Raw genomic sequence first — 26,909 nt, forward strand, 5'->3', positions numbered from 1 at the left:
TGTCGTTCGCGAACGATCCGGTTCTTTTGAACGGATCCATCAAAAGAACGAGCGAGCCGCCGATCCCAAAATGGTGATCCGGATCCGTTTCGCTTAGCATTACATACAATACAATGCACATTGCATTGCTTGAGCTCAGCACTGCCCCCTTTGGCAGCTGAGATATTTTCTTCTAATTGGCTGCTTGTGCTGCTGCTGCTGCTGCTGCTGTGTCACGTGCAGATCTAGATTCTTCTGAATCTGGAAGCCCTGAGGGAGGTCTGGTGACTACACATCAACAGCAGAGCAGAGCAGAGGCATTGGCACTGGCAGGCATTTCAAGATTGCTTCACCTGAGTTCACCAGTAGTATCACAGAAAGGTGTGTAGTAGAAGTATGAACACACAGACACACAGACATAAATTAGGCAGTGCACATGTGTTGTTTTTTTTTTACTAGATCTCTGTTTGCTGGGCTGTGTAGTACATTTAACTTTAATTTGGAGGGGGAGGGGGCCTTCTTTTAACTTTCATTTGGGGGGGGGGAGGGGGGGCTCGGCAATGAGCAAATTTAGTCTCCCTTGGCAACGAGCAAATTAATACCCCTTTTACACCGCTGCAAAACCCCGGGTCTTCAGCGGGTCAGACCCCTGTCAGCGGCAGTGTAAATGGGACACGCCGTGTCCCTTTACACGGGACTTCTACCCAGGTCCTGGGAACTGGATTGTTCGTCAGACAAGCGTTGGTCAGACAGTCACTAGGTCGACATGCAGAAAGGTCGACATGGGAAAAGGTTGACATGGGAAAAGGTAGACATGGACGTTAGGATGACATGAGGAAGGTCATAAGGTCGACATGGGGTTTTCGCTGTTTTTTGACCCGAATGTCAACACAGTTGACATGGACACAGTTGGAAGTGAGAATCGGACCCTCGCATCGCTCGCAATGCTTTGGGCACAGTGTCTCACTTCGCTCGCCACACTATTATAATCTCACTCCATGCCCTAGTGGAAGGTAGGGCATGAAATACCGCCTGTCGGCACATGTCGGCTCAAAAAACAGTGAAAATCCCCATGTCGACCTTATGACCTGTCGACCTTCCTCATGTTGACCTATAACCATGTCGATCTTGTTCCACGTCGACCTTTCAGCATGTCGATCTAGTGTTGTTGACCTAATGTCGACCTAGATCAGTCGACCAAACGACTATCTATGTTAAGTGCACCACCTAGGTCAGGGTTAGAGAACCTTTGGCCCCAGCTGTTGTTGGACTACACATCCCAGCATTCCCTGCAACAGTGTTATCATGGCCAAATAGCAAATTGTAGCAGGGCATGCTGGGATGTGTAGTCCAACAACAGCTGGAGGGCCAAAGGTTCCCCATCTCTGACCTACGACTTTGCTCTGTTTCTGGACTTCCCTCTTAACGAATGATTGCTATTACCTGTTCTAAACAGGTAAATGGATAAGAAAGGTGTTTCCACACAGGTAATAACAATCAAACATTAAGAAGGAAGTCCAGAAACAGAGCATTGTGTCCCTCCTGGAAAGGGTCATGTTGGGAGGTATGGTACACTAACTCAAACCATAAATAACTGTCTTTTTTACACAAACTGAGCCGCAGAGCCGCCCAAAGGATCTAGATCTTTTCACCGACCGACCCAGGTCGACCCGGGTCCGCGAAAAGATCCGTTTTGCCCATCTCTAGAACAAACATAAGAAAAGCAGGAAGTGAACTGTAAGGGAGGGCCGCTGTGCTAGGGGGTTGTGGGAGTGTTAATTCCGCCATCTTTGATTCTGGCGAACAGCAGTCTGGGAGCCGGCACAGCGAGCTTGAGGAAGATGCTGGTGGCCGCAGCCGCGGACAGGAACAAGGAGCCGATACTCGGCGTCCTGCGAGAGTACATAAGCCCGACGGCCCCCCTGGTGCGTGTACTGGAGGTGGCCTCCGGCACCGGGCAGCATGCCGCCCACTGCGCCCGGGCTCTGCCCAACGTGCGCTGGCTGCCGTCCGAGATGGACCGGCGCTGCCTGCAGAGGTGAGACATGTGACCGGCCCAGGTGAGAATCACGTGACTGGGCCAGCGCCACGTGACGCTGGTTGTATATACGCTCTATAAGCACTATAAGTCCCAGCATGCGCTGCCAGCCGGTGCCCCTCTAGTTACACAACGGCATGAAAACGATACACAACACAGCACCTATTTCCATACACGTTCACTAGCATATTATATGGCATACCTCCCAATATGACCCTCTATAGGAGGAACACATTGCTCTGTACTTCCCTCTTAATTTATGATTTGACATCACCTTTCTTATCAATTAATCCGTTCAATACAGATGAAGGTAATCCTACATTAAGAGGAAAGTCTAGGAGCATTGTGTCCCTCCTGAAATGGGTCATGTTGGGAGGTGTGATATTATGGATATGAATGATAGTGATATGATTATGGAGGCATCATATTATTTATTACCCGGTATGGAGGGGGATTTATTGGAGTCAATGCAGCACGCAGTCCGTCAGTACATATTTTTTTAAGTCTGTGGATATGTGCGCGTTAGAGGGTATCCCATGATTGGTGATCAGGTAGACAGTCAATAGGTCAACAGGAGTTTTTTCTACTTTTTCCATCCATGTGGACTCGGTAACGATAAACCTGGCATGATGTTCGCAAGCCATGCAACGGTATCGGTACACCATTTCTAGGTCAACCTTATGCATGTAGACAAATTGGTGTCGTACCATTGACTCTCCACCTTTTAGGTCATAATCACTTTGCAGTGTCATATTGCGTGCTCCCTGAATTGTTGGGGTTCAGAGATGTGGTACATAGGCTTGCCATACTCTCCCTTTAATCCAGGAAGATTATGAATTATTCAGGTTCTGTGACTAAGTAAAAAACAGGTAAAATTCAGGCTTGAAAGGGATAGCATGGTTAGCTTAGTATTACAGAATCAGATACATGGTCTGCTAATTACAATGGGTATTTCCGGTAGGGAAGGGGGGTAACTAAGCTGATACATACACAATATAAAGACTGTTTACGTTGGAGGCCATAGTCTGACGTATAAAACTGCACCTGCCATAGAGCAATGTTGAATTAGGAGAGTGTGCGGTTCTGGAGCGTGAAGTGTGTGCTGTGTATTAACACAAAAAAGGGGAATGCCTACGTCCATGTACAGATCAGACAGTTGTGGATGAGGCGGAAAGGGTGCGTATGTCATGGTTGCCTACCTGACACTCTCCTTCAGGGAGAAAATGCTCTGTTCCTGGACTTCCCTGGTAATGAATGATTGCCATCACCTGTGGTGACACCTTTCTTATCAATTACCTAGCTCCCCACATGTGATGGCAATCCTACATTACCAGGGAAGTCCAGAAACAGAGCATTTTCTCCCTGAAGGAGAGGGTCAGGTAGGCAACCATGGCGTATGTATGATATCTGCATACCTCCCAACATGACCCTCTCCAGGAGGGACACATTGCTCTGCTCCTGCACTTTCCTCTTAATGTATGATTACCCTCATCTGTGTTAAGCAGGTTAATAGATAACAAAGGTGCTGCAACACAGGTGATGGTAATCATACATCAAGAGGGAAGTCCAGGAGCAGAGCATTGTGTCCCTCCTGGAGAGGGTCATGTGGGCGGTATGTATCTGAGGGCTGGTTCATATACTGATGATGAAAACAGTCGCTAGTGCTAGGTAGCGTCCTCTGATGGCAAATTCACCCCTGTAGCAACTGTCACTGACATACCTCCCAACATGACCCTCTCTGGACTTTCTTCTTCAGTTATGATTGGCAGCACCTGTGTTCAGACACCATTCTTATAACTTAACCTGTTCAAAACAAGTGATGGCAATTATACAATCAGAGGAAAGTGCAGATACAGAGCAATGTGTCCCTCCTGGAGAGGGTCATGTTTGGAGGTATGCACTTAGGTGCATATAACATATCACATGGTTGAGTACTTGTGTATTGTCACGGCACCCACGAAATCGGCCGCAAATCGCATGCAAAAATCGGATGCGATTTTGCGGCCGATTTTCTGCGATTTGCATGCTATTCCATCCTTGCACATCCCCACTAGCCAAGTTAGCCCGGAGCGTGTCGAGCGGACGCGGTACGCGTACTCCTGACCTGTTCATACCCCACTATCTACATCTGCGTGGAGTTGATTTTATAAAGCGTGGCAAGTCCGAAGCGTGGCGAGCGCATGCGGAAAACGATCCCAAAGCTCGGCGAGCGCACGCAGAATACACGTCAAGCAATCCGTGTCCCCTCGCGTGGCTCGCCACGCTTTATAACGTCAACTCCACGCCGACGTGGATCTTAGGGGTATGAACAGGTCGGGAGGACGCGTACCGAGTCCACTCGCCACGATTTGGTCTGACTTGGATAGTGGGGGTGTGCACGGGTGGAATAGCATGAAAATCGGCCGCAAAATCGCATTGCGGATCGAATCGGCCGCTAAATCGTATGCGATATCGTATACGATTTAGATAAAATCAGGCGCCCTCTGACCCTCTCCTTCAGGGAGAACATGCTCTGTTCCTGGACTTCCCTGGTAATGTATGATTACCATCACCTGTGGTGAAACACCTTTCTTATCAATTACCTGGCTCACCACAGGTGATGGCAATCCATGCTCGTCCTCAAGACAAATAGTCCTTTCATTGTGCTGATTGGGTGTATATGAATCTAGATGGAAGTATGCCCATACCCTAGCACAGGGGTAGCAACTCCAGTCCTCGAGAGCTACCAACAGTGCACGTTTTCCAGATCTCCTCACAGAATAACAAGTTAAGTATTTAGCTCCACCTGTGGATCTATTAAAATGTGTCAGTGAGTTATGAGTGCACCTGTGTATCTGTGAGGTGAGCTGGAAAACGTGAACTGTTGGTAGCTCTCGAGGACTGGAGTTGGCTACCCCTGCCCTAGCATATGGGCCTAAATATGCTAATATTAGGTGTATCTTTATAGAAATGAATATTTGAAAGCACACGTCTACTTCAGCATGAGCACCAACGTATTTTACACACCGCGACTTCCTCAGTGACACACTGACACGCACAATAGATACAGCCATGCTCCTCCACTGGTTTATATATGCAGTTTTACATTTGTCTTTCTGTAAAAAAAATATTGGTGTAAAAATATGATTAAGAAAAGGTAATGAGTGCAAAAACATGGCCATAATGTAAGAAACGTGTGTACGTATAAAGCTCTCTTACTAAACAAAACAAACAGACATGCATTTCTCAGACTTGCTGTCCCTTTCCCTTCTGCATTTATTAATCTGTAGATTTTTTTTGATACCCCAAAAATTACAGCCAGGCTACTCTCATGATTTTAGTACACTTATTTTATACTAGTAAGCCCACTTGAAGCAAAAGCTTCGAAAGCTAGTCTGCTACCTTCTGAGTTTGTGCATGTGTGAGAGGGAGAAGTAGTTTCACTCAATGTCATTTCACTTCCTGCCAACAGATGGCAGTATTTCCTAGACACAGGGACACATATATATATATATATATATATATATATATATATATATATATTTGTGACCCTGTGTCTAGGAAACACTGCCATCTGTTGGCAGCTTGGCAGCTAGTGAAACTACATCTACTAGCTTTCTAAGCATTTGCTAGTCATATATATAGTTTTGGAGTCACACGGATACTAATATATAAATATAAATAATTTTTATATATATATATATATATATGTGAAAAAAGGGGGGGGTTGACTCTGAATTGCATTAAGTTGTGTGTGCAGCACCACCAATAATTCCTCCTGTTAGTGAGGAACAATATATACGGATAGAAGAGAAAGGGGGGCAATTGGGGTGCTCTACCGAGAACATACAATGTACCTCCCAAAATTATATCACGATAAAATCACAGATACTATCTGAAATACATTTCCTTGTTTTCAGTGTTGGTAGTATTCACAATGATTAAGCACAGTCCGTTTCAGGATGAATCGTCTTTTTATTTCAACAAAGAACCCGACGCGTTTCGTCTCTAAGACTTCATCAGGGGTAAAACTGGGGATGGTACAGAAAAGAGAGGGGGGAACTTGTAAATTGTAGTACATTCCAATATTTATAAAACATATCTGTTTGATGTAATGTATTACATAACCAATTGGAATAATTTCCGAACAGACGGTCCTAATGAGAATCTCTGCTGTTCATTATTCAATAATAAAAACACATCTAAAAATGGTGAGGTAAAAGAATATATATATATATATATATATATATATATATTACTATTGTAAAGCGCAACGGAATCTGCTGCACTATATAAGAAACTGTAAATAAATATATATATATATATGATATGTCTGAGTCCAGCAGCTCAGATTTCTCTCTGCTTTATCCATGTTATGTTTTGCATATTTTTGCTACTGTACAGTAACTGCAGTACTTACTGGAAGCTGCTGTAAATTGCTGATTCAGTTTTACTTTTTATATTTTTAGCTATTTGTACAGAATATTGATATAAAAAAAGATACATGAGCTGCATTCAAATGTCACTTTTTAAATGATTAGAGTAGTATGATCAGTAATAATGCGTTGAGAAAGGATCTATGAAGATTACATAGTATGAGTTTATAGTGTTGTCTGTATTAGATGTACTTGGTTAGTTTGTAGAAGAATAAATACTGCAGCATGAATGTACTTTGTCATTTCCCCACAGTATCTCTGAATACATCCAGAAAGGGTCTCTTGTGAATGTAGAACAGCCCCGTACCTTGGACGCCTCTCAGAGCTGGAAGACCTGGGGCCTGGAGCCTAACTCTCTGCAAATGGTTGTCTGCATCAACATGATACATATCTCCGAGCCCAGCTGTACCCAGGTCACAGACGTTTTATTTCCTGTTATTTGCACCAACCGTTGGTAGGGGCAGATTCATTAACCCTTTGATTGCCAACATCTGTGAGAGATGTTCAAAATATCCACTAAAATGCCAGCGTCGCTCACATTTGATATATAAATTCAAATGAAAAATGTTGCCTAAAATGAGATTATATTCCCTATATAAGGTAAACATTAAATAAAAATGTTTTACTTGGCAATTTTCACACCTATTTTTACTTGGCACTCAAAGGGTTAAGCTATAGGGTGGTTCATGCAGTCTGACCTCCCGCATAGATATAATTCGTTACAGAACCGCCAGCATCCCCCAGGCACCAGTTAATGCTCATTTCCGCTTACACATTGTGGGGATCTAAGGAGAAATTTGAATCTGTCTGTTAGAGAGATAAAGTAATAACCAATCGGCTCCTATGGATTCTACAAGCTATGATAAATGGCCAGTCAAGCATGCAGTCAGTCTCAATGATTACTGTAAACTGCCTGTGTCTTACCTTCTGTTCCTGTATAGATGCATAGGGCCTAATTCAACATGAGTTGCAATTTTGTAGGCACATCGCTATTGCGTGAGCACTTTACTCCACATCACCGGATGTCCGGTGTTTCATTGCTCACGCATGTGCACTTGTGGAGCTCTGTAGGGCTTAGTATATTAGCCCATTGTTCTTAAATATGGAAAACCGGCCACCTCCAAAACATTTTCAAGATCTTATTGGCCAAGTGGGAATCTTTATTGTCATTCAGTGTTCAGGAATTTGTTCCTGTAGACCTTAGTGACATAATGGTTGTCAAATGTCATACAACAGTTCTCTTATAGTAATACCAAGGTACTTCGTTGTCCATTATATGGTTATTAGCTGTATACCTTGTGAGGCCTATACATGTGGAGAAGCTGAAGCGTTCTGAGCAATGCTAGATCCCTCAGAATGCTTCCGCAACACCGCTCAGCACCCAGCGATGTGTCAGCGCTGTGTGCATAGCGATCTGTCAGGGCCAGTGTTCTCCGGGGAGTACACTGGCCCAGACCAATTAATATCCAGCAGACCCCATTAGTCTGTCAGCCGCATAATTGCAATGCTCTTATTCCTGTACTATTGTTATAATTTTACCAGCTGATATATCCATAATGGGCAAATCCCAGTAGCCAAAGCGTCTTATAAATTGTTGCTGGCATCTCCGTTTTGAATTTTTTTTCTGGATTTACATCTGTCCTGGCTCTTGATAAGATAACGCAAGTACAGTGTGGTTACACAATACTCGGCCCCCTAGAATAACTTCATTAGTTGGTTATGGCATTATCATGACAAGATCCTGTGCCTGTTTGGGATTACACAGATTGGTTTTGTGTTATTGATATTTTAAAAAATGTTCTGTTTTTCTCTATTCGTGTTGGGAAATGTGTTTGTTTTCTTTTTTCTCTCTTTGACATATATATATATATATATATATATATATATATCAATTTGATTACTGTGTTGTTTTTCCTTTTTATGATATTCCCTTGCATATCTGTACTTTGTATCTCTTTTTTTTTTTTTTTTATGAGAATTTAATACAAATATTTTGAAAAAAAAAAAAGATCGTGCAGACCTGTCGTGGATTAGATGGAGACCTTCGGAAAAAAACAAGTGTTTTGTAGTGCTAGATTTGTGGTTCCAATGTTACTGTCATTGGTCATTATACCTGTCTTGAACTTTATCATAATTTACTTTTTTATCATTTTATTCTATTCCTACTGTACCTCAGATTTACAGTACCAATGTGTCATAATGCTTGGCGTCCATACATACAGATGTACCTGATTGTTCTCTTACTGTATCAAGCATCTGTCCTTACTACCCTATATTTATGCCAACAGGGTCTGTTTACTGGTGCTGGACAGGTCCTACAGCCAGGTGGTGTTCTCCTCACCTATGGGGTAAGATGAAACTTACTAGCCCTAAATTCTGTCTATGCAGCAGTTAGATTCATCATATGTGTATAATAGACAAGGGGCCACTGGGTTTATCTAATCAGGTCAATTATCAGTAGGTCAGTCCCATATGGTCGACATGACAGGTTGACGGACTCATTAAGTTTTGTCAGTGTCTAACTAATGCATGTCTGACTAGTTATTGTCTGTGAGTTATATTACACCCCATCATGATACCAGCCCCCCTACACACTTTATTTTGTGATGACACTGAGGCCGGTGATGGTCGCATGCACGTGGAGCTCCGTTCTCCCATCCACGGAGCTCCACCACCCCCGGCCTCCAGAGGAGGAGTCAGGCGGAGGAAGTTGGCAGGTGAAGTGAGCTCCGAGCGGAAAGGAGAAGGCTGAGAGGAGAGGGAGTGTAGGACGCAGTGACACCCGGTGGAGGCGGGCAGCACCATCGATCACTTCCAGTGGAGGGCACAGGTCAGGACAAGACAGGACCCTCAGCGACCCCCTCCCCCCTGGCCGGGACAGGAGGCACATTAGCCATGGGGCCCCGGCATGACACCCACGACGTTGGCAGGACACCCCCCCCCCCCCCCATTACCACCACAACCCACGCTGGCTCTCCCTTCAGGAAGATAGCCTGTTGAGCCCTTCAAGATGGCGCTGCAAATGGCTGCCTAGGAACTGTGCACACTATAACTGTACTGTCTCTGCTTAAAGTGCGAATATATGTTTATTGTTATCTACCCGGCTGCTGCAACGACCAGTGGCGCTGCTGATGGCTGCCTAGGCGCTGTGCAGCTTGGGTATGTGTTCCCCGTGTCTATATCCCCCAGGGTACATCTAGCGTATACCTGTATGTGTTTAACTGTACCTAACCGGCTGTTGCACAGCAATCCAAACCAAATTCCTAGTATACGCAAACATACATGGCCAATAAAGTTGATTCTTCTGACAATATTTTTGGCCCTTTCAGTGCCAACATCTCTTTGAGAGATGCACAAAATATTGAAAATATTGACTAAAAATGCCAGCGCCTCTCACATTAGTTATATGAATTCAAATTAAAAAAAAAAAGTTGTGTAAAAAAAAAACAAAGATTGGTACTTGTTTCCTACCACGGCCACAATCGGGAGTAATCGTGTACCTTAACTTAAGGTACACGATTAACGCGATGGACCCGATTTCCTTTGAAATCAGGTCCATTTTGCCGGCAAAGGCAAAATCGGGTCCATCGCGTCGGTCGCGTGCATTAACATGGCCCCCGACGCGACCGACGCGATGGACCCGATTTTGCCATAGGGTTCATTGTTAAAATATTTTTAACATTGTAATTGCGTTCATCGCGTCGGTCTTGTGCCATTATAATGGCACAAGTGAAGTAATGCGCGTCCCCTCGCGGGGCTCGCTGCGCTTGCCACGCTTCGGGCTCGGTGGCTCGCTGCGCTCGCCACACTTTATATTCTCAACTCCATGCCGATGTGGATAGTAGGGGTATGAGAAGGTCGGAGGACGCGTACCGCTGCCCCTCGCGGGCTCGCTACGCTCGCCTCGCTTCGGGTTGGCATCAATCATGGGGTGCCGTTAACAATGGGGCCATTTGGGGTCTGGGGACAATTTTACATTGAATCCAATGTAAAATAGGGTCCCAGGGACCCTATTCACATTTGATTCAATGTAAAAATCGGGTCCATCGCGTCGGTCACTTGCGATGCGACCAACGCGATTTTTCCGTCCCGATCAAAATCGGTGTGGCCGTTCTAGGAAACAAGTACCCAAAGATTATATTTCCTATATAAGGTATATTATATATCGTATGTCACACTCTGCACCTACCATTGAAAAAATCCTGAAACAGGACGAAACGCTTTTGGGATAGCCACACAACCCACACACTGGTAACTGTACCTGTATATCCATCCAGTGTGTTTTTTTTGTTTTTTTTTTCGTTTTCTGTTATTTACATTTTAGTGCCAATAAATTTTGTGCTTTTGACTTGAGCACTAGTCTTTGGCCCTCCTTATTATATATCCCACTCATGTCCCCTCACCCTCACTGCACAGACCATCACCTATCAAGGAGTGACTGATTCATGCCCTAATACAGGGCTCGACAAAACCCAGGGGCCAGGTCGCCTTGGCGACCAGATTCTGCTTCCTGGCGACCAGATTTGCCAGGAAGCAGAACCCCGGGCAGAGTGGTGGCTTGAATTATGGACAGCAGCGGGCCCCGCAGTGGGTTATAATTAGCGTTCCCGCTAGCTTCTTTTTGCGGGGCGCTGCACCCTGCCCGTTTTTTTTTTTTCTTACTCTGCCTTGTGCCCGGCCGCCGATAGGCTGACAGCCGCGCTCATCAATAGGTCAGGACACATCTCAGGGCGGGATGTGGCTGGAAGAGCTGACACGCTGCTAAACTCAGAGCAGCGTGTAAGCGCTTCCAGCTACCCACGCCATGCTGACAGGCCACTCACCTTCTCTGGTGTGAGCAGCTGTCAGCTGTAAAATGCATCTGTCCTTCCCCTGACACGCCGCAGCTATCCCATGTTCATGTACCTGCTCACCCCGCCTCCTCTCCCACTCAGCGTAGCGGCGTGTCAACGCTGTGCGATCCCCTCTGCTGTGATCAGCTCAGCAGGGACGCACTGGCATGTGCTTTAACTGGCCGCAGGGCAGCACAGCCTGGCTGTAGGGACACGGGAGGTATATTCTATATTTTTAATGTGGCGCCAATTGAAGCGCGAGTGCCTGAAGCCGGGGTCAGTGATTGGCTGTCTGGCTCACGAGCTTGCGCCAGATTTCAAATGCCTGCTGGGGTCACCCAGTGTGGTGGGAGAAGAGTGACCTCGACTTCTTCCCTCAATAAGTAAGGAGGCAGCAAAAGAAGAGGCCAGGCAGTGGTGGTGAGCATTACTGCTGCTGGGGGGTATTATACTGTATTTGTTTTACTGCTGGCATCAGGGCACTACTGGAGGCATCTTGTGCAGGGCACTACTGTGGGCATCTTATCGCGCTGCGGACCTTCTCTGATACAGCGGCAGCCGGGAGAGTTGTGCACCAGTCTGCTGGCTGCCGCCGGGCTGGCTGTTATATTGAACCATATAACCCACCGTGGGGCCATCTGCTTATGTGTCTGCTAAATGGGGCACCCGAGGCTGCTGTAAGTGCTCCTGATAGGATGACCAGCCACGGAACCCGCTGCTTACGCAGAGGCTGCTGCCAGCTCTCCCTGCCAATCTCTACCTCCTGGATCCTCATCCATGATCCTGCAATGGTGCCCACCCCCTCTGTAATTTTTTTCTCGATCTGCTCCTGCCTGGCATCATGTCAGAAACCCATATGTGGCATAATATGTCATGAGCATTATGGCGTGTGGTATTGTATATAATGGGCATTACAGTGTGTGGCATAATTTGTAATGGGCATTACTGTGTTTGGTTTACCCTGTACTGGGCATTACAGTGTGGTATATGTAATGGGCATTATTGTGTGTGGCATAGTATGCAATAGGTTTTATGGTGTGTGGCATAATGGGCATTGTGGCATGTGGTGTAATATGTAATGGGTATGTGACATGTAATAGGCATTATGGTGTTACTTTTTGGCGCACACTGTCACTATTTTTTTTCTGGCTCCTACATTTTCATTCTGGCTCCTAGATTTTTTACAAATTTGTCAAGCCCTGCCCTAATACCTGAGGTACAGACATCGCATCTGACCCTGACGTAAGGGACAATCTCTGTTGAACTCCCAGCCTAAAGTTTGCCAGACTAGAGCGCCCCCTCTCTGTGGGACATTATCTTTCTCACGTTGGACATCATCCACAACACCCAGCCAACAGTTATTGTTCTTAGCCACCATTGCCATCCTAGTTATAGTTAAACTGTTGCACACAAGTACTTTGACAACCGTAACCCCAGAGCGCCAGCACTTCCCCTTGTCTTCTCCCCTGTAGATCCTATATAATATTGCTTGGCAATCTTCACACCAATTTTGACATATTCACTTGGCACTCAAAGGTTTAACTAAGCTTCAATTCATTGACTTGAGATCTTTGCCGGCAATAACTAAAATGATTCATATTCTTCGACTACAGCCCTGGCATTTGATGTGGATATTTTGCACATCTCTCTCAGCAACGTCGGAACTGAAAGGGTTAAAAGACCAGATTAATTTCCTACTTGTTAAATTCAGTAAGGCTAATGCATCATTATCCCCAGGGATACAGTCACAGTACTGTGTATATTTGTACTGGGAAGAAGCGAGAGCGCTTATACTGCTAATAATCGCCACTGGTCACCTGCAGCATGGCTTCTATTGTCAGGCCAAGCAGAGGAATCAGAGAATAAGGCAATCAGAAGATGAATTGAGATTGATTATCCATTGTAGACAGCACTTGGAATGCCTTATCTGTGCATTAACTCTACTTGTTTTCTTCACAGCCGTACTCTGTCAATGGCGTCCTGACCCCTCAGAGTAATATTGATTTTCACCACAGTTTGAAGAGCAGGTATTAGTCCGTGTATATTGTCTGCTATTCTGTATGATGCTTCATACCATGTTCCATTACTGTACACCCACTGCTCTAATGCCCCGCTGCTCTCCCCATGTTACCTCACTGATGCTATTCCAACAATACTTCATGCTAGGTACCAGTGCTGCCCCTTCAATGTTACTCCAACAATACCCCATGGTCGGTCTCAGAGCTGCCTGTCAGCTGTTACAGTAATAATACCCCATGCTAAGTCCCATTGCTGCCCCTCTGATGTTACTGCAGTCATACTCCATGCTGTGTGCCAGTGCTACACCTCTGCTGTTATTCCAATAATACTCCATGCTAGATCCCAGTGCTGAGCCTCTGCTTTCACCCCTATAGTACCTCACACTAGATCCCAGTGCTGAGCCTCTGCTTTCACCCCTATAATACCTCACGCTAGATCCCAGTGCTGAGCCTCTGCTTTCACCCCTATAGTACCTTATGCTAGATCCTAGTGCTGAGCCTCTGCTTTCACCCCTATAGTACCTCATGCTAGATCCCAGTGCTGAGCCTCTGCTTTCACCCCTATAGTACCTCATGCTAGATCCCAGTGCTGAGCCTCTGCTTTCACCCCTATAGTATCTCATGCTAGATCCCAATGCTGAGCCTCTGCTTTCATCCCTATAGTATCTCATGGTAGATCCCAGTGCTGAGCCTCTGCTTTCACCCCTATAGTACCTTATGCTAGATCCCAGTGCTGAGCCTCTGCTTTCACCCCTATAGTACCTCATGCTAGATCCCAGTGCTGAGCCTCTGTTTTAACCCCTATAGTACCTCATGCTAGATCCCAGTGCTGAGCCTCTGCTTTCACCCCTATAATACCTCATGCTAGATCCCAGTGCTGAGCCTCTGCTTTCACCCCTATAGTACCTCACGCTAGATCCCAGTGCTGAGCCTCTGCTTTCACCCCTATAGTACCTCACGCTAGATCCCAGTGCTGAGCCTCTGCTTTTACCCCTATAGTACCTCACGCTAGATCCCAGTGTTGAGCCTCTGCTTTCACCCCTATAATACCTTACGCTAGATACCAGTGCTGAGCCTCTGCTTTCACCCCTATAGTACCTTATGCTAGATCCCAGTGCTGAGCCTCTGCTTTCACCCCTATAGTACATTATGCTAGATCCCAGTGCTGAGCCTCTGCTTTCACCCCTATAGTACCTCATGCTAGATCCCAGTGCTGAGCCTCTGCCTTCACCCCTATAGTACCTCATGCTAGATCCCAGTGCTGAGCCTCTGCCTTCACCCCTATAGTACATCATGCTAGATCCCAGTGCTGAGCCTCTGCTTTCACCCCTATAGTATCTCATGGTAGATCCCAGTGCTGAGCCTCTGCTTTCACCCCTATAGTACCTTATGCTAGATCCCAGTGCTGAGCCTCTGCTTTCACCCCTATAGTACCTCATGCTAGATCCCAGTGCTGAGCCTCTGTTTTAACCCCTATAGTACCTCATGCTAGATCCCAGTGCAGAGCCTCTGCTTTCACCCCTATAATACCTCATGCTAGATCCCAGTGCTGAGCCTCTGCTTTCACCCCTATAGTACCTCACGCTAGATCCCAGTGCTGAGCCTCTGCTTTCACCCCTATAGTACCTCACGCTAGATCCCAGTGTTGAGCCTCTGCTTTCACCCCTATAATACCTTATGCTAGATACCAGTGCTGAGCCTCTGCTTTCACCCCTATAGTACCTTATGCTAGATCCCAGTGCTGAGCCTCTGCTTTCACCCCTATAGTACCTCATGCTAGATCCCAGTGCTGAGCCTCTGCTTTCCCCCTATAATACCTCATGCTAGATCCCAGTGCTGAGCCTCTGCTTTCACCCCTATAGTACCTCATGCTAGATCCCAGTGCTGAGCCTCTGCTTTCACCCCTATAGTACCTCACGCTAGATCCCAGTGCTGAGCCTCTGCTTTCACTCCTATAGTACCTCATGCTAGATCCCAGTGCTGAGCCTCTGCTTTCCCCCTATAATACCTCATGCTAGATCCCAGTGCTGAGCCTCTGCTTTCACCCCTATAGTACCTCATGCTAGATCCCAGTGCTGAGCCTCTGCTTTCACCCCTATAGTACCTCACGCTAGATCCCAGTGCTGAGCCTCTGCTTTCACTCCTATAGTACCTCATGCTAGATCCCAGTGCTGAGCCTCTGCTTTCACCCCTATAGTACCTCACGCTAGATCCCAGTGCTGAGCCTCTGCTTTCCCCCTATAATACCTCATGCTAGATCCCAGTGCTGAGCCTCTGCTTTCACCCCTATAATACCTCATGCTAGATCCCAGTGCTGAGCCTCTGCTGTTACTCTTATAATACCTCCATTTCTGCCCTACTACAGTATTTCCAGTTTTAAGTACTGGTTGTTCCTGCTCTGCTATCTCCCACCAGCACCACCTACTGATTATATCCCTTTGCTACAATGTTACTGAAATAAAGTGCACTTTTAAGGTGTGTACACACTTGTACAATTTAGACTGTATTACAATTTAGACTATATTACAATATATACAATTTAGACTATCTGCATACAATTTAGACTATATAGTGCAGATCTGCACTATATAGTCTATGCAGTCAAGACTTTCTGGCTGCGATACGGGAGCGCGCATCGGGATCGCAAGGGTTAAAACCCATACAATCTGCATTTAGTCAAATCTGCATTTTAGTCAAAATCTTATGCACATTGTACAAGTGTGTACACACCATTACACCTCCTCAACATGCAGCCTAACAATTTATTATTAACTAATGCCTGAGGCGTATATACCAGCTCATTTTTATATCATCTGCTCTCTGTACTGATTATGTGGAACTGGAACCTCTCACACCCATTGTTCCCTTCCTAACATACAGTACTCCCAGTTTTTATTGCATGTATTCTGCACAGGCTGAGATATATCTATTCTTTGCAGCAATCCAGATTGGGGAATCTGGGACACCTCACAGTTGCAGGAGCTGGCATCGATCTGCGGGCTGACGCTGGAGAGAATGGTAATCAAAACCTCAAATCTGATGATCAAACCGATGCAAACGTTAAGATACTTCACTATTTAAAATTAATAATCTAACAATTAATGTTGCTTCCTCTGACTTGCACTGACAGACACATTGAAGTCTGTACTTTGGAGTCTGACGTATGTGACATAGACTCTCCCTCCTTAGTCACATGACCACGATTAACCAATGTCTGTCTCCCGCCTTGTGACACACTCGCACCTTTGTGCCACTGACCCCAGACTGTGTGCTTTATTACAGGTAGACATGCCAGCAAATAACAAGTGCTTGATCTTCCGTAAACTGTGACCTGGAGTTACCTGTCTGGAATGGAGGCTGTAACCTGAGACTTCTCACAGGCGCAGAAATCCTGTTATGGCTGTCATGAGGTTGCGCTCTTGTATACATGCAGTTGTGTGTATCCACATAAATGGGTGTATTGTATGTTGGCTGTTGCCTTTCTGCGGCTGAGGTGCTTCGTAGGTGCTTACGTATGCGGCGGATATTTATGTTTATTAAATCTGGAAACATTAATTATACATGGTGCTTACACTAAGAGTAGTCACCTCACAGGTGTGCCAGCAAGAAACTACAACTCCCATCATGCATTGGCAGTCAGTTAGGCCTAATTACACTCCTCCCACTGCCCACAGACCATCTGAATTCAGCCACCGGGTACATGGATAGGCTGCCTTCTCCGTACCCATTGTATGCTATGCTGGGAAACATTGTTGCTATATGTACAGCTTTAATGCCATGTGGGTGTCACCACAGGTAACTGCATCTGCTGGAGTTAGCATTGTTATACTCTAATATACATTTTTACTTTGCCCATTCCTATAGTTGTGTCCATTTTTCTGTCCCGTGAGGGGCAAGCACACTTCCAGTTTATACTATTTGGAAACTCCTCCGTGTAAGATCAATCTGAGGCTGGTGGGTCAGCAGAGTGTCAGGAAATGGTAAAATATCAATCGAAGTCCATCCTACCTCACTATGGCTCTTATTCTAGTTGAATCGGACGGATGCGTATTTCGGACAGGAACCAAGTGTTCTTAGCCCCGCCTACCTTACGGATCACTCACACCGTCCGAATGGGGTAAGATACCGAACGGACCACGAGTGGATGTTTCATGTAAACACCTCCTCCATCTGTGGGAACCTCCCCCCTATCCTCAAGATGGTCGCCGACCATCGAATGATGGACCGAGTGGTCAGGCAGCACAGAGTGCTCCAGACCACTCAGACATTTTTCTGTATGAAAGTAGGGATATGGGCGGTCATCTGACATCCGGCTATGTCAGATGTCCACCCCCCACACGTGCGTCACGGCTGCATTACCATACGTACGCCCAGTGGTTTCATGGGAACGCCCATGAAACCTGAGGCGTACGCATATGGTAATGAGCCCAAACAGCCCTTAACGCCCCTCTCCAACCCCTGATCGGATGGTTCCGTACGATCATTTTCTGCATGGAACTCACGTCGTGTTCGTACGTGTGAGGCGTTCACACATGCGCAGATACGCCTCCGCACATGCCAACCATCGGCCGTCCATCCACATTCTGAGCCATCCGACTCAAGCTGAATAAGAGCCTATATGACCATTCAATGATAATAGCCTTACTTACAGCGTAAAGGAGTTTGGGGAAATGGGAGCTGATTATTAAATGTGCTTCTTATGTGTTGGAATGATATTTTCTTATTTCATGTGTACATATATTTCTGGAAATGTAAAAGTGTAACTGGAAGATGTTAGATGCATCTCCATAAAAATACGCATACATGTGGTCAGAAAAACTACTCTTACCTGGTTATTTTTAGCTGTCTTCCTCTGATTAAACTTGAATGTCCGCTGGTTCTTTATCCATCTCCTGTAATAGTAATAGTACAGGTTGGTTTCCAGCCTGTCTGTACAAACAGGGATTTCAAGGTTTTTTCCTTACGCATAATTTGGGGAGTCTTTAAATTGACATTGTCCACTCACGCAAACTCATTGGACTATATAGTCAAAATCGGAAGAAAAGTTAGTACAAATTACACCGTGTTTATACAGCTTGCAATGCCGATGCTCGCCTCCGTGGGATCAGAATCGTAAGAAAAAACGGATTGAACGAACAAGCCAATATTGACTATATTGTATACAGTTTAGTGTTCTAGTACAGTCATATCGGTAATTGTCAAATATCACGTAAATATTGGATGGTTCTGTGCTCTGGGGCAATCAAGGGAAATTGCATAGCCAGAATCAAACATAAGGGGCCTTATTCTAGTTTACTCTTAGAGGCAAATTCCTTCTCAGATGGACAAAACCATGTGCACTGCAGGGGGGCAGATGTAACAGGTGCAGATAGAATTAGATTTGGGTGAGTTATTTTGTTTCTGTGCAGGGAAAATACTGTCTGCTTTATTTCTACACTGCAAAATAGATCTCACTTTAAAGAAAAACCCCACCCAAATCTAACCCTCTCTGCGCATGTTACATCTGCCCCACCTGCAGTGCACATGGTTTTGCCCATCTAAGAAGAAATTTGTCAGAGTGAACTAGAATAAGGACCAAGGTCCGACTCAGATCTGGTCGCTCCGCTGTGTACCCTGTGCTCATGCGCTAGCCACCTGTACAAAGACTGGCGGCTTGCAGGGAGATTGTGGCCGTCCTATTTGCAGGGTGATCTCACCATGTGTAGTCACGTTAAGCTGTGTACACACGGGGCGATTCTTTTAAGAGATTTTGACTACATTGTATATATGGTATTTCTGCGCTTATTGGTTGGATCAGCTCCTATTATATAAGATCTCAAATATGGGGGGGGGGAAGGAGCGCTTAACAATGAATTAAGTTTAACTGAATAATTATTAAGAATGATAAGTACAATTGAAACAACAACAATAATAATAGAAATAAAGATAAAGTGGGCATCTGTAAAAGAAAAAGGTTAGTAACTTAATGTATGCTCTCCTTTTGGTGGTGATAGGCGCACTCTGTCCCCATCTGACCATGCCAGACAGCAGGATGCATCACAGCAGGGAGCCCGGCAAACACCAGCCAGCATTCCGGGTTTATCGAAAACATCAGCCCGCCGCTATCAACACCATGTGATCCGGGAGCTTCCAGGTGGGGGGCAGAAGTGGAAGCAGACCCGATCGCAGACAGCAGCTTCCAGGCTGCAGAATCCCGCTGACAGTCCATCTGGCAGGGTAAGATAGGGGCAGAGTGCTCCTATCACCACCACGCTCCTAATATCTCCAAAAGGATAGTAAACCTTAAGTTACTAACCAGTTTCTTTTACAGGTGCCTACTTTATCTTTATTTATATTTCTATTTTTATTATTATTTTAATTGTTTCTATTTGATTTATCATTCTTTGGGCCTTATTCTAATCCACTCTTTCTGACAAAATCCTTCTTAGATGGGCAAAACCATGTGCACTGCAGGTGGGGCAGATGTTACTTGTGCAGAGATAATTAGATTTGGGTGGGGTTTTACTTCAAAGTGAGATCTATATTGCAGTGTAAAAATAAAGCAGCCAGTATTTACCCTGCACAGAAACAAAATGACTCACCCAAATCTAATTCTCTCTGCACATGTTACATCTGGCCCCCCTGCAGTGCACATGGTTTTGTCCATCTAAGAAGGATTTTGTCAGAAAGAGTGGATTAGGATAACCCCCTTTATGATTTTGACTACATCGTCAAAATTGCTTAGAAGGTTTGTGTACATAGCAGGCAAAAGCGATGTGACACCCTTGGCCAAATAGGCAAGAATATTTGGACTACGTACTGCAGTGTCTTTTTGGCTGTACACGCAGACTTGTGTACACCCCTTTAATTAGCCACTGTACAAGTAAAATTTGTACTTTGGGCATGGTGCTCCCTACTGTGGCTAATTTTGGTACTGCAATAGTTTCTGAAATCTAAAAGAAAGTCTTGCACATAACTTTGCAGATAATGTTGCACTAGTTAATATTTAATTATTCCGAAATAATTTCATAATGTCATATGATGTATTTCAAAGGTTTTGTTTACTTTTCAATGGATAGAGAGCAAAGAGGTGAAGAGAAACTTCCCATCTGCAACACTCAACCTGATCAGTAAAGCAAACAAGCAACAGGACAAAACCACGTTGTAATGTAGGTGGGGTAATTGTAACGAGCAGAGAGCTGGGTACACACTAGACCAATTGTTCGTAAACAAGTGCATCTAGCAGGTATACAGGTGTATTCATTACTCACTGACACCTGGAAAACATGCACTGTCTGGGTTCTTGAGGACCGATTTTGAGAACCTGTGTTCTAGATGATAATTTGGATAATTTGTCATTTGGAGCAGAAACATTACGATAAATCATCCAGTGTGTATACACTATTACATGCTCCTATTTAGGGGGAGGGAAGAGGACAGGTATTTTCATGTTGCACGCCCTTGGATGCAGCTCGTATCACTACTGCAGAAGGAAGCAGAAGCAGCAGTTATAACAACTCTGACCACATGTGACTTTGGTCCAACGTCTCCATAATTACTTACATTTGACGTGAATAAACTACTATTGCTGTTCATTTTATTAACAAACGTAATCACCGAATGATACAAAAGAAAAGGCATTTTAAGAACAGAAATTAAATCAGCAATCACGTGAAAAATGAGGGACCTGATTCTGGGTCACTGGCTGCTGAGCCCGCACTGTTGTCTCTTGCCATAGTGGCTTCTGTGACTATATAACCGTTTCCAAAATGTGCTCCTAAAGGCACCCCAGCGATCCAGGTTTAAAGTATATCCATGGCTCAGTACAGATGATTAAATCACTGAGGTACTAATTAAGTCACCTGTGGCTAAGCATGTAGATACTTAAATCTTTGTCCGTCAGGGTTTCTTGAGGTTCACATTTCGGAACCTGCTATATGCTAATGGTGGTATCATCCCTTCCCCTGGTGTGCAGCCGTGCGTCTATGACTATTCTTATGCTGGTATTATCCCTTCCCCTGGTGTACAGCCGTGCGTCTATGACTATTCTGATGCCGGTATCATCCCTTCCCCTGGTGTACAGCCGTGCGTCTACTTCCCTTGGTGTACAGCCGTGCGTCTATGACTATTCTGATGCCGGTATCATCCCTTCCCCTGGTGTACAGCCGTGCGTCTATGACTATAGTTCTGATGCCGGTATCATCCCATCTCCTGGTGTACAGCCGTGCGTCTATGGCTATTCTGATGCCGGTATCATCCCTTCCCCTGGTGTACAGCCGTGCGTCTATGGCTATTCTGATGCCGGTATCATCCCTTCCCCTGGTGTACAGCCGTGCGTCTATGGCTATTCTGATGCCGGTATCATCCCTTCCCCTGGTGTACAGCCGTGCGTCTATGACTATAGTTCTGATGCCGGTATCATCCCATCTCCTGGTGTACAGCCGTGCGTCTATAGCTATTCTGATGCCGGTATCATCCCTTCCCCTGGTGTACAGCCGTGCGTCTATGACTATAGTTCTGATGCCGGTATCATCCCTTCCCCTGGTGTACAGCCGTGCGTCTATGGCTATTCTGATGCCGGTATCATCCCTTCCCCTGGTGTACAGCCGTGCGTCTATGACTATAGTTCTGATGCCGGTATCATCCCTTCCCCTGGTGTACAGCCGTGCGTCTATGACTATTCTGATGCCGGTATCAACCCTTCCTCTGGTGCACAGCCGTGCGTCTATGACTATTCTGATGCCGTATCATCCCTTCCCCTGGTGTACAGCCGTGCGTCTATGACTATAGTTCTGATGCCGGTATCATCCCTTCCCCTGGTGTCTATGACTATTCTGATGCTGGTATCATCCCTTCACTTTACAAGTTTACAAACACTAATACTGCGGGTGAGATTTAATAGGATGAGCAATTCAGAAAGTGAGTGATTTGGTAAGAAATCTCCAGTTTTTTTAAAGCAGCAATCATTTACACTGCAAAATCAAACTGGTTTTGCAGTGTAAATGATTGCCGCTTTAAAAATACTGGAGATTTCTCACCAAATCACTCACTTTCTGAATCTCTCATCCTATTAAATCTCACCCTGTTTGTCTTCACATTAGGTTTACCGTACTAGCCCTTTTAAACCAGGACACTCATGAATTACATTGCTTATGTAGCTAATTAAAACTAGTTGAAATGTAGGCTTGAAGTCAGGCAACCACAGAACCTGTGTAATTCATGAGTGTCCCGGTTTAAATGGATAGTACTGTAAAATTACTTTAAATGCAACCATCACTTGCACCTTGGAAACTTGCACCCCCTTTGGCAGGTGCAGATTTTCTGAGGATAGCCTCCAAAATGAGTGATGAAGTGTCTTGAGTATGCAACCACTTCAGTGACAGGCCCGCAACATTCCAACAAGAACCACCTTCAGGCGTCTGAACCGCAACCACCAAGGAACACCCAGCACATATCAGAGACTGTGCATCTCTTGCAATTGTGGCTCTGTGCATATGTACAAAGGAGTTTTTAGGAACTTTCACACGCGGGCATAAGAGAAAGATCACTGAACTCTGTGAACATCGGCTTTGCCTGCGAATCAAAGTCGAGGCCCAGGTGTTTTTGGGTTTTTTTTTTTACATTGTGGAAGGCTAGGAGAAGCAGCTTGCTAATGATATTTTCTATTTAGTTTGTTTCTTTAGCCTGCTATTATTGATTGATAATTACATTTTTTTTCTACAGTGTTCTGTATTTGAAATCAGCTGAGCATCTGACATGTCCTCTTTTTAAGCATGTCTCTGACTTTTCGGAGTCTTTTCTCATTGGCAGGGCGGACATAACTAGTAGGCCCCAGTAAAGCCATGCCATCTTGTACCTCTCCCATAATCAAGAGCTCACTGTTCCCTGGAAGAGCAAGATTGTTGCAAGCACACCCCCTCCCTCCGCTCTCTCCCACAGTCACTTCCAGGTACTTGGTGTGGAAAAGGTGGAGACCCATATAGTCGTCCTTTAGTACCTCCACAAGAACCACCCGTAGCTCTCGTTCCTCCCCAGAATCCTCAAGCGTCCCCACAATCACAAAGTCACTACGGCACAAGCTAGGTGCAAGCCGCCCTCGATGGTGACATCCCTGGCACTGCTTGGCACGTGGAACCGGGCAGCGATTATCACAGGCCTGTCTGTTTTCAAAGTTGTTTTGGTTACCATGGCATCCACCGTAAATGAAAGTAAAGCACTGGCGCATGAGCGGACTGTATGCCCATCTCCATTCTGGAGCCTTACATGGGCCTCTTACAGGTGGTAGTGTGCAGAGATCAGGTGGTTTCGCCTGGCATGATGCCCGGCACTCTTCATAAGTCTGAAAGATATTGGTAGTACCTGGACATTCCTTATGAAGGAAGGTCTGGCAGTCACCACTTTGTGGGTCATAGAACCAATAAAGAACCAAAGGACCTTGGCACTCCTTGTGGTTTGGGTGCTTTAGGCATTGAGATGGGTGGACTGCACGCACTGGGTTGGCACCTTTTTTGACAACAGAGAGGGGGAACTGGGCATGAAGAAGCCCCGCTGAGTTCCTTGCCATACAAACATAAATTCCTGCATCTTCAGGCCGAGCATTGTAGATGACAAGCTGCCCAGAATTGGTTACTACTAGATTGCCATACATCTGGTCTGGTCGCATCAGTGGAGACGCAGGTCCATCGCCCAACTTCTCCCAGAGGATTTCTGGCTGTGGGCTTCCACTAGACTCACACTGTAGCCCGACAGTACCACCGATGGTCACCGATTGTGAGGCTGGCGAATGATACAGTGCAGGAGGCACAGGCACTTCCAAAGGGGTGGGAGACTGGGTTGTCTGTAGGGTGGTCTCAGAAGGGACTGCAGTTGTAATAGGCCAGGAGGACACAAACTTACAGGGCACTTCCACTAAGGTGATGCCTCTGGCACAGGCTTCAGCATCCATGAAGCAACTGTTATAGTAAGTTAGACCATCCGAGGCACAAGTAAAACCTGGCTGTTTCCCACATCTCTCCCGGCAGCGGCAGACTGGACGCTCTTCCCATATTTCACAGACTGATCCCTGCTGATCACAGACAAAGCTGGAGCAGGTAGCAGGACGGAGAGAACCAGGAGCTGGCAAGCCGGAATCTGGGTAACGGGCAGCTACACAACTGTGTTGTCCACAAACATTTGTGCAACATTTCTCAAATGCTTCACAATCCTGGAAAACATTATTGCAAAGAGGCATTGTTACATAGACTATAGCCATTTCAGTAATGCTCTTTCTAGAGAGAGAGAGAAAACCTGCTATATGCTAGCATCAGCGTAGGCAACCTGTGGCTTTCCAGCTGTGATACAAGTCCCAGCATGCTGTGCCACAGTTTTAGAAGCACTCACTAATAGCAAAACTGTGGCAAGGCATGCTGGGACTTGTAGTATCACAACAGCTGGAGAGCCGCAGGTTGCCTACACCTGTGCTAGCAGATAACTAGCTTATGCATGGATAAGAGATTGCATGGATAAGAGATTTAGTAGTGTCTTGTGTGAGATACGGTCGTATTTTGGATATCGTTTTTAGACGCATGTAACAAGATTTGGAGACAGATTGAATGTGGGGAAGAAATGACAGTTCAGAGTCAAGGATGACCCCTAGGCAATGAGCTTGTGGGGTAGGGTAGATTGTCGAGTTGTCAACATTTATGGAGATATCAGGATGGTAACTGTTCTTGGCTGGTGGGAATATAAGTAGTTCCGTTTTGAAAATATTGAGTTTCAGTTGGCGAGAAGACATCCAAGATGAGGTGGAAGAAAGACATTCAGAGACTCTGCCCAAAACCACTGGTGACAACTCTGGGGTTGATAGAGAGATTTGAGTATCATCCGCATATAAGTGATACTGAAATTCAAAAGAGCCTATTAGTTTGCCAAGAGCGGAAGTATAGATTGAGGAAAGCAGAGGACCTAAGACTGAGCCTTGTGGAACTCCGACTGAAAGAGGTAGTGAAGAGGAGGTAGAGTCAGAGAAACGAACACTGAAAGAGTGATCAGATAGGTAAGATGAGAACCAGGAAAGGGCTGTATCATTAAGACCTAGGGAGTGTAGTATTTGTAGGAGAAGAGTGTGATCCACAGTGTCAAACGCAGCAGAAAGATCTAGAAGAATAAGTGAGTAATGGCCTTTAGACTTAGCAGTAACCAGATCATTCACCACTTTAGTCAGTGCTGTCTCAGTGGAGTGTTGAGAGCGAAAGCCTGACTGTAGTGGGTTCTTTAGGGTGTGAGAGTTAAGAAAGTGTGTGAGACAAGAGTAGACAAGTCTTTCCAGTAGCTTGGAGAGGCATGGGAGCTGAGAGATAGGACGATAGTTAGAGAGAGAGTTAGGGTCAGAATTGTGGGGTTTTTTTCAGAATGGGAGTAATAAGTGCATGTTTGAGCAGAGAAGGAAAAGTACCAGCAGCAAGAGAGAGATTGCAGATTTTAGTTAAGGTTGGAATAAACACAGGAGATATATTTTTAGTGACTTGTGCAGGTATAGGATCAAGAGGAGAGGAAGTAGAGTAGGAGGATAAGAAGAGTGTGGATACTGAATACTTCCTATTCATTTGTGGGCTCAAATGAAGAGAAAGTGCCAGAGGGTTCAGCAGGGGAAAAAATTGGGTTAGAGGTTGAGAGAGCATACCATTTCATCTTGGATGTTATGAATCTTGTCCTTCAAGTAGGAGGCAAGTTCTTGTGCACTGATGGTAGCCGGTGGAGGAGGGTACAGAAGAGACTTAAATGTGTTAAAAAGTTGCTTAGAGTTGGTGGCATGAGAAGAGATGAGAGATTGGTAGTATGTTTGTTTGGCAGTGTCCAAAGCATTGCAGTAGGAGTGGTAGCTAGTCTTATATGTGAGGAAATCAGTCATATAACGAGATTTACACCATTGGCGTCTACTTTACGTGATTTTGTATTGTAGTTGTCTTGTTGTTTTGAAGTGCTACGGTTGGCATCTAAGCCTATGTGGGGTGTAATGGGAAGCTGGAGCCACTTCATCAAGTTTCTAGTGTCTTGTAGAGGTGGGAAACAGCAGAGTAAGGAGAGGTAAATGTAGAAGTTAGAGAGCTGTTGCAGGGAGGTGGAAAGTTGTGGAAAAGTAATAGCTTTAGTATTTCTGCAGGTTAGAGTAGACTTGCATGATTTCAGTGTCAGTGAGCTTGGAGTAAAGGAGGAGAGCGAGAGGGTAATGAGATTGTAATCAGAGAGAGGGAAGGGAGTGTTAGTAAAATCAGAGACTTGGCACAGCCTGGTGAAAACAAGGTCAAGTCAGTGGCCTTCCTCATGAGTAGAGTTGTCGGACCACTGGGAGAGGCCGAGAGAGGAGGTTAGAGAGAGGAGTTTGGAAGCATGCAAAGATGGTGGACTGTCAATAGCAATATTGAAGTCACCCAGGATGATGGTGGAGATGTCAGAGGATAAGAAATGGGGGAGCCAGGCAGAGAAATCTTCCAGAAATTGAGGTTTGGGAAGCCCAGGTGGGCGATAGATAGCAGCAACATGCAGAGGGAAAGGGGAAAAAACCTTATAGATATATCTGTTCACTTTTATATATTCCTTAATTGTATTTTTAGCCTGGTCTAAAGTGTGATGTTAGTAGTGGCATTTATGTGTCCCCACTAACTCATCA

The 26,909-nt window shown here is 45.4% G+C and overlaps 3 protein-coding genes across 4 annotated transcripts in view; 2 read left to right on the forward strand and 1 right to left on the reverse strand.

Annotated features, from left to right (window-relative positions):
* Positions 1-30: 30 nt before the first annotated feature.
* Positions 31-26,909, forward strand: part of EARS2 (glutamyl-tRNA synthetase 2, mitochondrial) — a 126,219-nt gene continuing 99,340 nt past the window's right edge. The window contains exon 1 of the mRNA XM_083153031.1: positions 31-360. The gene's annotated coding sequence lies outside the window, so the exon portion shown is untranslated. The remainder of the gene's footprint in view (positions 361-26,909) is intronic.
* On the forward strand, positions 1,749-17,992 carry METTL26 (methyltransferase like 26). Of its 2 annotated transcripts, none has more exons than XM_083153035.1 (6): positions 1,749-2,017; positions 6,686-6,845; positions 8,721-8,780; positions 13,224-13,291; positions 16,222-16,300; positions 16,565-17,992. In XM_083153035.1, the coding sequence occupies exons 1-6, from the start codon at positions 1,821-1,823 to the stop codon at positions 16,610-16,612; spliced, it is 612 nt and encodes a 203-aa protein (XP_083009161.1). In that variant the 5' UTR covers positions 1,749-1,820; the 3' UTR covers positions 16,613-17,992. The 2 variants fall into 2 exon arrangements, with proteins under 2 accessions (XP_083009161.1, XP_083009162.1); XM_083153036.1 differs by having other exon boundaries at positions 1,778-2,039.
* LOC146020148 (WAP, Kazal, immunoglobulin, Kunitz and NTR domain-containing protein 1-like) lies at positions 22,323-24,574 on the reverse strand. Its single transcript, XM_083153024.1, has one exon. The coding sequence runs from the start codon at positions 24,510-24,512 to the stop codon at positions 23,001-23,003; it is 1,512 nt and encodes a 503-aa protein (XP_083009150.1). The 5' UTR covers positions 24,513-24,574; the 3' UTR covers positions 22,323-23,000.

The sequence above is a fragment of the Crinia signifera genome, chromosome 7 (assembly GCF_055691185.1).
Source record: "Crinia signifera chromosome 7, ASM5569118v1, whole genome shotgun sequence".
Classification (NCBI taxonomy): domain Eukaryota; kingdom Metazoa; phylum Chordata; class Amphibia; order Anura; family Myobatrachidae; genus Crinia; species Crinia signifera.